General features: G+C 45.9%; 2 protein-coding genes across 2 annotated transcripts in view; one reads left to right on the top strand and one right to left on the bottom strand.

Moving 5' to 3' along the window:
- The window catches only part of gna14a (guanine nucleotide binding protein (G protein), alpha 14a), a 13582-nt gene extending 9988 nt beyond the window's left edge, over positions 1–3594 (top strand). Inside the window, exons 5-7 of the mRNA XM_012820925.3 lie at positions 1383–1512; positions 1798–1951; positions 2248–3594. Of these exons, the coding sequence (XP_012676379.2) occupies positions 1383–1512; positions 1798–1951; positions 2248–2438 (475 nt within the window). The 3' untranslated portion in view covers positions 2439–3594. The remainder of the gene's footprint in view (positions 1–1382; positions 1513–1797; positions 1952–2247) is intronic.
- A 2544-nt stretch (positions 3595–6138) lies between these two features.
- vps13a (vacuolar protein sorting 13 homolog A) overlaps positions 6139–12500 on the bottom strand; it is a 62040-nt gene continuing 55678 nt past the window's right edge. Inside the window, exons 68-71 of the mRNA XM_031571005.1 lie at positions 9795–9880; positions 7557–7680; positions 7172–7246; positions 6139–7038 (exon numbers count right to left, since the gene is read on the bottom strand). Of these exons, the coding sequence (XP_031426865.1) occupies positions 6985–7038; positions 7172–7246; positions 7557–7680; positions 9795–9880 (339 nt within the window). The 3' untranslated portion in view covers positions 6139–6984. The remainder of the gene's footprint in view (positions 7039–7171; positions 7247–7556; positions 7681–9794; positions 9881–12500) is intronic.

Genomic DNA, 12500 nt, shown 5'->3' with positions numbered 1-12500 from the left:
TTGATGGTCTAGAGATCCCATATCCCAATGACAGCTGTATGATCTAGAGATCCCATATCCCAATGACAGCTTGATGATCTAGAGATCCCATATCCCAATGACAGCTTGATGATCTGTAGAGAGATCCCATATCCCAATGACAGCTGTATAGAGATCCCATATCCCAATGACAGCTGTATGGTCTGTAGAGAGATCCCATATCCCAATGACAGCGTGATGATCTAGAGATCCCATATCCCAATGACAGCTGTAGAGAGATCCCATATCCCAATGACAGCTAGATGATCTAGAGATCCCATATCCCAATGACAGCTGTATGGTCTGTCGAGAGATCCCATATCCCAATGACAGCTGTATAGAGATCCCATATCCCAATGACAGCTTGATGATCTAGAGATCCCATATCCCAATGACAGCTGTAGAGAGATCCCATATCCCAATGACAGCTGTATAGAGATCCCATATCCCAATGACAGCTTGATGATCTAGAGATCCCATATCCCAATGACAGCTGTATGGTCTGTCGAGAGATCCCATATCCCAATGACAGCTGTATAGAGATCCCATATCCCAATGACAGCTTGATTGCCTGTAGAGATCCCATATCCCAATGACAGCGTGATGATCTAGAGATCCCATATCCCAATGACAGCTGTATAGAGATCCCATATCCCAATGACAGCTGTATAGAGATCCCATATCCCAATGACAGCTGTATAGAGATCCCATATCCCAATGACAGCTTGATGATCTAGAGATCCCATATCCCAATGACAGCGTGATGATCTAGAGATCCCATATCCCAATGATAGCTTGATGACCTGTAGAGATCCCATATCCCAATGATAGCTTGATGACCTGTAGAGATCCCATATCCCAATGATAGCTAGATGGTCTGTAGAGATCCCATATCCCAATGATAGCTAGATGGTCTGTAGAGAGATCCCATATCCCAATGACAGCTAGATAGTCTGTAGAGAGATCCCATATCCCAATGATAGCTTGATGATCTAGAGATCCCATATCCCAATGACAGCTGTATGGTCTGTCGAGAGATCCCATATCCCCATGACAGCGTGATGATCTAGAGATCTCATATACCAATAACAGCTTGATGGTCTGTAGAAATATCCTCGTGTGCCGGTAAGCATTACAGTCATGGGGTGTTCAGGTCATCAGTTTCTAACATCCTTGTTTGTATTGTTTCAAAAGAATGTCTTGAGGTTGTGTATGATATCATAGAGATTGCACAGCTTTCACAGTACGAGTATCACAGGATGACGATACACACTTTAGAAGCAGACGAAAGCGCATCCACTCTCTGACGAGAGGTTGTGTGCACACGGAAATGCACGCTATGTGATGTTGTCGTCCTGTTGCAGGATGGTGGATGTGGGGGGTCAAAGGTCAGAGCGCAGGAAGTGGATCCACTGCTTCGAGAACGTCACTTCCATCATCTTCCTCGTGGCGCTCAGCGAGTACGACCAGGTGCTGGCCGAGTGCGATGACGAGGTCAGCCGCTTTCATTCATTCCTCCCATTCATTTAAATACGAGAGTGTAAAGTAACGTAAACAAAGTTCACTGCTTGCGAACCCAAATTAGTGTTATTATTAGCTTATCTTCAGTATTTGAATGAGAGAGTCAAGCTGGCGCCACTGCTCAGCAGTGACCTACTTATCTATATATAACTATATATCATTCAAATTGTGTGGGGGCAAAAAAAAAAAGACTGTAAGGCTGAACCCATCACGTGTGTCCACGTGTGTGTGTGTGTGTGTGTGTGTGTGTGTGTGTAGAACCGCATGGAGGAGAGTAAGGCGTTGTTTAAGACTATCATCACCTACCCGTGGTTCCAGCAGTCGTCAGTCATCCTCTTCCTCAACAAAACCGACATTTTGGAGGAGAAGATCCAGCGCTCAGACCTGGTGACCTACTTCCCTGAGTTCACCGGTGAGCTTCAGATTGCACGGCATAAACTACGGGGAAGAGGAGTAAAGGACCTCTCTCTTTCCCTCTGTCTCACACTTTCACACTCTTTCTCTCACACATATGCACACAGAAGGGATTACAGTTTTATGTTTTATAGTCCTATAGGTATAGTTGCAGAAAAAATTGTAATGTGTGTGTGAAATTGTGTAGTTTGTAGTGTGTATTTGCTTCTTGTAATGCTTGCTACTCATAGTTTAAAATGTTTAAGCCACTTACCACTCTCTCCTTTTGCTCTCCTGGTCCTCTATCTTCCCCAGGTCCTCCTCAAGACCCTAAGGCAGCTCGCGAGTTCATCCTGCAGATGTACAAGGAGCAGAACCCCGACCGCGAGAAGACCATTTACTCCCACTTCACGTGCGCCACGGACACGGAGAACATCCGCTTCGTGTTCGTCGCCGTGAAGGACACCATCCTCCGGCACAACCTGAAGGAGTTCAACCTCGTCTAACACACACACCAAACGCATCAACATCATCCAAGATGTCGCCCCCCAGAGAGACAGCCTTGAAGCTCGACACGTTTGAAATCGCTCAGTCAATTCAATTTAATTAATTCCATTTAATTAATTTATATAGAGCCATGAATAGATATTGTCTTAAAGCGCTTGACAGAGCCCAAGACCTGATCCCCCGTAGAGACGACGGTGGCAAGGAAAAACGTCCTTTTAGCAGGAAGAAACCCTGAGCAGAACCCAGGTCAGAGGGGGGGCCCATCTGCATGAGGGAAGGCCCAGTAGAGGGATAGAAAGAAGGGGTGGGAGGTGTGTGTGTGGGGGGGGGACAGGTAGATTATTCGTACATAGAATCAAGTAAATCATAGTGCCTTACAGGGGGCAGGTGTACATCAGGCATACATGCAGCTTGCAGGGTGTAGAAAGGGAGATGGGTAAGACAAGGAATGCAAGCGTACAAATATAATGACAACATAATGAGGATCTTAATGTACTCATAGCGTTCCTATCAATAGAATGGGCAGAAGATTGTGATCATATTAGCAGAGAAATGGGTAGTTAGGCTGGCAGTCCAAATGTGTGTGTGATGCAGTGTAGGAAACATGTTGTAGAACATTGGATGCAAGACATGCAGTCAAACAACCCTATGTGCTCGTTCCCACTCCTCCTCACGTGCAGGGTTGGGTTGTGTATGTGGAAGAGGTGGCATTTTACAGGTATGCATGTCTGTATGTGTAAGATGAACAAGAAACTATTCTTCCTGGTTTGCTGCCATCTGATGGATGGAGTTTACATTTTATAATGCTCATGATATTTTTAAGTCGGAAAAAGAAGTAGAATATTCTTTAGTAGAGTTTTTACTTTGCGGCTTTGTTTGCACAAAGGTTACCTATTTATCAAAATGTATACATTTCTTTAGTCGTAGGAGTATGTGTTTGTGTCTGCGCTCCGGCATCCCACGACAGACTCAAACCATGAGATTCTACTTGATATGCACTGACTACCTTGTGTTTCTTTATGGCGACGTCTTTTAGGAGATCCTTCATGTGATAGTTTTTGTGAGAACATATTCCACAGCGAGTAGAGACGATAGTACATGTGTTCTGATGTGGTTGTGTGATTGTGTGAGTATAATAAATGATTATGATATTGATATATGAGTCTGGTTTAGTATTTGAAGATACACAAACGTACAATTATGTGGAGCACAAGTCAGCCCTAGCTGTGTCTTTAACATCAAAAACTGCAGTTAATAACAGATAACCATATCAAGATACTTTTTCTAACTGAAACATGGCTAAAATCCTATGAATACTTAGCCTTAAACGAGTCTACCCCTCAAAGTAATGTTAACTGCCTCATGCCCTACAGTACAGGATGTGGAGGTGGACTAGCAACAATTTCCATCTACACAATATTGCCAATATCAGAAAAGTCCTATCGCTCTCAGATGCATGGTTTTATTGCGTCGCGACTAGATTACTGCAATTATGCTCTTCTGTCCGGGTGAAGCAACAACTCAATAAAGAGCCTCCAACTTATACAGAACATTGCTCTCACACACACTCACTAGACCTAAAAACCTGTACTTGCCTCTCTGCATTGGCTCCCTGTCAAAAGTAGAATCGATTTTAAAATACTCCTTCTAACATACAAAGCCCTAAACGGCTTAGCTCCAAATTACCTCAAGGAATTAGTTGTCCCCTACTGCACACCAAGACCACTTCGCCCCCCCCCCCCCCCCCCTCCCTGTGGAATAATCTTCCTACTTCCATCCGAGAAGCAGATACCCTTTCCATCTTTAAATCTAGACTACACAGCCGCAACATGCGCCGCATGTCTTTTTAATTCCTCTTTAGTGCAGTCAGATACCCTTTCCATAGTCATGAATTTAGCATCAATAAACTGTAACATTCTTCATACTTCTTGCCAGCCATGTTGTTGTGTTTAGCAGGAGTGGGCTACAGACAGCGCATGTAAAATAAAACACTTGAACTTGAATGTTGTACTGTGAAGGAGTGCTCCTATGGATCCCGGATACAGCATTCGGCGCATTTTGCGGCTGTCGCCAGCCAGTAGGGCACTGTTGTGTATCCTGCCATCCTTCCTATCCTTGTATAACTCAACTTATCCTGCACCATGTCAGCCAACCAGAACTTAACATAACTCATCCAAACTAAACATAAAGACAATTCCCATACACCTTGTTAGGCAGCCTCTCCTTCTTTAACATATTGTGTTAATACTGACACTGATAAAGTGGCCATATCACATAATGTAAATTGTTTACCTAAATGTATCTCTTTATCTGTTTATCAAATTGATATTTACCTAGCAAATGTTCTCTCTCTTATAGTGTGACCTTTGCTCGCAAATGTCAATGGCTGTGGAAACATTGTTGCTCATCCCCATTAACATTAAGTACATGCACACACATGAGGAAGCCAAACTCTACCCGCTCACTCTGTCTCTTTCTTCCCCTCCTAGTCTAGACTGTGGGATGCTGCTGTAGTCTCTCCACCAGGGGCGAATCTAGGTTCCCGCTTTTGGGGGGGCTAAGCCCCTAGATAAAAGCTATTATTTTTCCTGTGACCCAGCAAAACTAGGGGGGTCTGGGGCGTGCTCCCCCATAAGACATTTTTTAAATATCCTTTTAAAATAGTGTCCTCTAGTGGGTTTTAGGAAGAGAAATTAACAAATTTTGATTTAAAATATGGCACAAAAATAAACATATTGAAGACATCTGCTGAGATAGGTGCTAATTATACTGTAGCATGGTTAACATTGTAGGCTAGAGTTCACTAGCTAGTTATAGCTATAGCTATAGAGGTAGCATACCCACAGGATCAATGAACCGGCATGATAAAAGAGAGCCACGACATCTGTAATTAACTCGTGATGATTTAACCATTTCGTTTCTTTTACTATTTTAAACTTCATGTGCTATACCTTTATATCCAGCAGCTGATTATGGCAGCTTTCACCAGCTTGGGTCGGACAGTCGCTCCAAGTCTGTTAACTAGACGTTATCACCGTCTGTCTGCACGCTCGCGAGGCTCACTCACTCACGACCAAACTGAGCCGTGCGCTTGCCACCACAGTCTCACACAGGCGGGAATCCTGTGCTATTCGAGCCTATATTATTCCTAACTCTAAAAATTTAACAAAATACGTTCACTAAATCGGTTGTTAGGTGTGAATTTGACGATCTCAAAATAAAAAAAAAATATATTTTTGGGGGGGGCTAAGGAAACTTTTTGGGGGGGCTCCTCATAGCATCCTCATCCCGATACGTGTATGAATTAATCTCCCCCCCCCCCCCCCCCCCAATTTAATTGAACTTAATCATGCCATCACTTGCATGCAACACACCAGGTGGAACACCAGTTTCTTATATTAGTGGAGGAGCCATTCACATGTGGAGAATAAGAATGGAGAAGCCTAAATAATTGAAAGCAGATCCTAGTTATCACCAGGATGGTATTTTTAGTGTATTTTTGTATACATTTTGTATCATGAGAGTGTATATAAATGTGTGTGTTTTCATGTAAAGCTATGCTGACCGATACCCATTGTAGTCCATCAAAACACATCAGAGAAATGTTCATATCCTTAACACAAAGTTCTGCATTACGCAGTCCATTATACGTTTTCACAATGTATTCCACACTTCTTGAGCCAAAAATCAAAGCATATATCTAATAGATATTTTTATTTAAAACGGATGAAAAAAATCTTATAAGATTGGACATAGCATATATTTAGATATGGACAGTCACTTTCAAGTCAAAAGAAAAGTTAAAATCTCCACAGACAGACAGACAGACAGACAGACAGACAGACAGACAGACAGACAGACAGACAGACAGACGCATTATTGCATATTTAACGGCACTCTCCCTGCCCCTGCAGTGGCAATACAGTAAACAGTTTATGAGCCACATAAAATACAGATGAAAGCAATGAATTCCACACCAATACACACATACATGCTCCTAACATGCTAAAGCAAAAGGTAGAAAAATATTCCTGTTTGAAACAACAATTATTTTAATAAAACACCTTTTTCCATCTTCAAATTAAACAATAAAAGTTACACCCAGAAGTAACTCACTCACTCACTCACTCACTCATTCATTCAGTCAGTCATGTACTCACTCACTCACTATTCCAACTGTCTTTATGAAAAGGGTTTTCCATGATGCATTTTGGCTTGTGATGCTAACATTCACCCTGATAACAGAGTGCTCTGTCAGAAGTTAGGTGAAGTGATGAGGCTGTGCTCTAAAGGCATAGCTGGCAATAAGCTGTGTGTGTGTGTGCGAGTGTGTGTGTGTGCGCGCTAGAGAGAGAGAGATAGAGAGGGAGGTTATGTGACTAACAGGATGCTTGTGAGCCTATAGTGCAAACTGATGCGTGTGATATTACAGACACAGAGTGGTGAGTGAGCTGAACTACATCAGAACCAAAAGGCACTGCAACACAAGGAGTAGTGACTGGGACTCAGTAGTATTTTGGCAACACAAGGAGTAGAGACTGGGACTCAGTAGTATTTTGGCAGACTCTCTCTTGCATCTTCCAGCTTGGTGAGTACCCACTGCAGAGACAAGCACATGAGAGCACATGAATAACAAGGGCATATTTGGATGTATATATAGGGACATACGGCCACACACACACACACACACACACACACACACACACACACACAGGCGCGCACACACGCCTACCTTGGCCATGTCAGCAGATCTGAAGTTGATGATCTTGCCAAATTCTTTGGCATGAAACACAGACTTGACTCTCTCCTGATGAGGGTGAGACACAGACACACACACAAACACACACAGACACAGACACACACACACACAGACACACACACACACACACAGACACACACACACGTGTTAATGTACAGACGCAGGAGCACATGAGCAGCAGTGTGCTTGTGTGAACGCAGCTTGTGTGTGGGTGTTGACACACACTAGTCTGCTTGTGTGTACAGGTGGGTGTTGTGTGTTTGTGTACAGGTGGGTGTTGTGTGTTTGTGTACAGGTGGGTGTTGTGTGTGTGTGTGTGTGTGTGTGTGTGTACAGGTGGGTGTTGTGTGTGTCGTACCTTGGCCTCAATCCTCAGACGTCGGTCCTCTACAATCATTGGTTCCTTGGTGAACTCATCAAACAGATATTGCCACTCGCACGTCAACTGACCAAATGTTCCCTTTGTGACAAAGAAAATGCCCCTGTAGATGCACACACACACACACACACACACACACACACACACACACACACACACACACACACACACACACACACACAAACAATTCATAAGCATCCCATAGTCAACTGCTTTATGTAGTTCTGCTGTGCTTTGTGGTTTGCCCCCGTGTGTGTGTGTGTGTGTGTGTGTGTGTGTGTGTGTGTGTGTGTGTGCGTGTGTGCGTGTTGTGCGTGTGTGTGGGTGTGGGTGTGACAGAGAGAGTATATTTCACATAAATATTGAACTGTGTGTAACGTTTTGTACCCAGTTACTCTCCCAGCTCGTTAAACCTAAGACACACTGAAGAGGACAGAGAGTAGGGCAGTAACTAAGATGTGTGTGTGTGTGTGTGTGTGTGTGTAACAAAACAAAACAAACGTAAAAATACTGGGTCTGGCACTTGACGGACCCCCCAGAGAGAGGAGGCTTACCTCACCTTCCTTCCCCACGCAAGGATGGCCTTTTCAGACGGGACCTGCCACTCTCAGAGCTTGCCTGCTTTTATTCCTTTCGGTTTAGTTCAATTGTATGTATTTGTCTATTTTGGTATTTTTATTTTCTTTCCCATAAAATACCGGCGGGTGCTTCCGTCTCCTGGTATTGCCATGTGGTTTGTGTAAACGCAATGGCACGGGAGTCCATACACAGGAAGAACTCTATCGATACCTCACACAGGCTCGACACCATTGGCACAAGAACTCTATCGATACCTCATACAGGCTCAACATGTGTGTGTGTGTGTGTGTGTGTGTGTGTGTGTGTGTGTGCTCAACACCACTGGCACAATCATCACAATTAAAGGTAGAGCCCCACCCCTACTGAGGGACCGTCAGGTACCAGTAATAAATGAAACAAAGAAATAAACCAAATATAAATGCATGTAAATCTACGCGTGTGTGTGTGTGTGTGTGTGTGTGTGTGTGTGTGTACGTGCATGTAACAGTAACTACAGGCTGTTTGTGCTGAGCTAGGTCTCCTATTACAGGATACAGTGATATGTCACAAAATGTGCTCAAGAAATAAGGATGTGCAGTAGAGACAGGCCGTGATGGTGTATTATTCAGTGAGGCTGCATAATTAATATAATAATATTGTAAAGGCAGGTATCAGTGTGTACCGATGAGTTGGGCACTATTGAGGGAAGTGGGCACTAACTGATAGCGAAGCGTCCACTAACTGATAGCGAAGCGTCCACTAACTGATAGCGAAGTGGGCACTTACTGATGGTGAAGCGTGCACTTACTGATGGTGAAGCGTCCACTAACTGATAGCGAAGCGTCCACTAACTGATAGCGAAGCGTCCACTAACTGATAGCGAAGCGTTCACTAACTGATAGCGAAGCGTCCACTAACTGATAGCGAAGCGTCCACTAACTGATAGTGCCGTATCCAATATGGCGTGAGGGGAGCAAAGAGTTGTGTTGTGGTTGTGAAACCAACAGTCCAAATCCAACAGTGTTTCTGTGTTTCAGTCTTAAGCAGAGCTTCTCTAGTGCAAAAGAAACGGGGGTGTGTGTGCAGTGTGAAGAGAGGGAGGCAGTCTCGCTGAAGACGTGCGTTATGGTGCAAACCCATGACACCGTAACAAGCGACGCGATATTCGAAATCCCATGCATTTCAACGGGAGCCAATCCATTGTGACGCAGACCACCGTTTTGGGCGACGCGACCGAAAAAAGTTGGAAAAACTTGAATCCTATGCAAATGAGGAGCGATTTTCCCCGGCAGCAGCCAATCATATTGTTTGGTGTTGTCTCTCTGACGATTTGAAAAGTGCAGGACTGTGGCGTTGTTTGGTCGTTTAATTTGCTAAAAAAAAAGGCTTGGATGGCCTTGTAGTTGTTCCTGATATGTTATATATTTAATCCTGAGCTTATTTGAACAGAATGACAGTTTTGATATAAAGACAAGTGACTAGATAGCCTACTAACTGGCTAGCCTGCTAACTAGCTCACTGGTCCAGGCTGTTATGCTATTTCCACACGCTACAACACGCCCAGTCAAAGCGATGGAAGCGTATCGCGTCGCTGTCATTGGTTTGCACCGTTAGCGTCAGGCTCCCACATGAAGGACCGTGTGCTGCCGGAGCGCCTACCTTTTGGTGATCATCAGGAAGTCCGAGTCGTTGACTTTGGCGTGAGCAAAGTACCTGTACCTGGCAAAGCGCCCGTTCTCAATCTTCTACAGAGGGGGACAAGAGCAGGGAGAGAGGGGAGAGAGAAACAGAGGGATGGCGGTTAGGAAAGAGGGAGAAAGAAGGGAGTTAGGGACTTTGGGAAGCGGCAGAAACACGAACCCGAGCCTAAATGATAACCCTGTTTGACATTAAGGAAGATTATAACAGGACGTGACTTCAGATGAGGATTATAACAGGAAGTGACTTCAGATGGGATCAAGACAGATCTGACTTCATACACGATGACGGGCAGTAATGACACACACACACACACACACACACGACGGGCAGTAATGACACACACACACACACACACACACACACACACACACACACACACACACACACAACGGGCAGTAATGAGACAACAGGCAGTAATGATGTCTGGGGTAGAAGATGTGTTCCACACTTGACAGCTGGTGCCGGGGAGGAGGGCTTCTGAGGGGGCCGTGAGATGGGCAGCGTGAGATGGGCACCGTGAGATGGGCAGCGTGAGATGGGCAGCGTGAGATGGGCAGCGGGAGATGGGCAGCGTGAGATGGGCACCGTGAGATGGGCAGCGTGAGATGGGCAGCGTGAGATGGGCAGCGTGAGATGGGCGCCGTGAGATGGGCGCCGTGAGATGGGCACCATTGACAAGCGGGGGGCGTGAGATGGGCACCGTGAGATGGGCGCCGTGAGATGGGCGCCGTGAGATGGGCAGCGTGAGATGGGCACCGTGAGATGGGCACCATTGACAAGCGGGGGGCGTGAGATGGGCACCGTGAGATGGGCACCGTGAGATGGGCGCCGTGAGATGGGCGCCGTGAGATGGGCGCCGTGAGATGGGCGCCGTGAGATGGGCAGCGTGAGATGGGCACCGTGAGATGGGCACCGTGAGATGGGCAGCGTGAGATGGGCAGCGTGAGATGGGCAGCGTGAGATGGGCGCCGTGAGATGGGCGCCGTGAGATGGGCACCATTGACAAGCGGGGGGCGTGAGATGGGCACCGTGAGATGGGCGCCGTGAGATGGGCGCCGTGAGATGGGCAGCGTGAGATGGGCACCGTGAGATGGGCACCGTGAGATGGGCAGCGTGAGATGGGCACCGTGAGATGGGCGCCGTGAGATGGGCAGCGTGAGATGGGCGCCGTGAGATGGGCGCCGTGAGATGGGCAGCGTGAGATGGGCACCATTGACAAGCGGGGGGCGTGAGATGGGCACCGTGAGATGGGCACCGTGAGATGGGCGCCGTGAGATGGGCGCCGTGAGATGGGCGCCGTGAGATGGGCGCCGTGAGATGGGCACCCTTGACAAGCGGTGAAGCTGTGATGCATCCAGTGTCAGAGGAACTTTATTGACTTTTGAAAGGGTGGCATAAGGTGTATGTGAGTGAGAAAATGGGAGAGATGAGGTGACAATGACAGAGGAAGAGATAACAGAAGAGAACAGAACAGCTAACAGAAGATGACCCTTTTTTCCGGGAATCATCTATAGCATCGGTTCCCAAACGCGAAGTGGTTCAGGGGGTACGCGGGGAAAAAATGTCCGGAAAAAACGGACGGAATTCGCGAAATGTACCCTTTGAAACAGATTTGCAACTTTCAGACGGAAACATCATTCTGTGCTTCAAAATCGCCCAAATTCCCCCTGTAATTAGCCCTGCAAGGCTGTATTTCTTTCTATTAAACACAACAACGATGAACAAGCATTAATTAAAAAGCAAAACCACTGAGAATATGTCACGTCTGTGCTGAACTCCGCTCCGGCCACGCCCCCTTGTTCAACGGTTGACCTCCGCTACAGCCTGTAAAATTGATTCGCTCATCTTCCCAATCGCCTGCAAATAATGTTTTTTAGTCTTCTGTTCTGTTGATGGCTGGCAAACAACAACGTTAGAAGGTTTGGGTCACTTGCGGCACCAATTATTCACTCATTTTAAGCCATCAATCTACCTCAGGGTGAACAAAATGAGCCAAAATGGAATGAAAACGAAAACGTAGCTGGGGGTACGTAGCTGGAGATTTAATGTCTGAAGGGGTACGGGACTGTAAAAAGTTTGGGAACCACTGATCTATAGTGACCTCCGTCTGAGACTCGTGAGGAAGGGAGGGGTGAAACATCTATAGTGACCTCCGTCTGAGACTCGTGAGGAGAGGAGGAGTGAAGTATGGAGTCAAGCATCTATAGTGACCCCCGTCTGAGACTCGTGAGGAGAGGAGGGGTGAAGTATGGAGTGAAACATCTTTTGTGACCTCGTGAGGAGAGGAGGAGTGAAGTATGGAGTGATGTGGAAAATGAAGGACAGAATGCAGAATATGCATGGGAAATCATACATATTTATCAAAATCTTTAATTATCATGTCTTTAAAAAGGCATTTACAATATGAACATCACATGATCCTCAACAGCTTGTCTCTGTGTGTGTGTGTGTGTGTGTGTGTGTGTGTATGTGTGTGTGTGCGTGCGTGAGTGTGTGTATGCGTGAGTGCGTGTGTGTGCGAGTGTGTGTTCCTAACTGTCTTCCTCCTCCATAAAGATCCACTGGACCATCGCCAGCTTCCTCTGTGAACACGAGACAGAACAGCCTGATCAGCACATTCACCACATTCAAAACACATACCACTTTCACACACACACACACACA

This window comes from Clupea harengus, chromosome 7 (assembly GCF_900700415.2).
Source record: "Clupea harengus chromosome 7, Ch_v2.0.2, whole genome shotgun sequence".
Classification (NCBI taxonomy): Eukaryota; Metazoa; Chordata; class Actinopteri; order Clupeiformes; family Clupeidae; genus Clupea; species Clupea harengus.
This window is presented reverse-complemented; position numbering and strand designations above follow the sequence as displayed.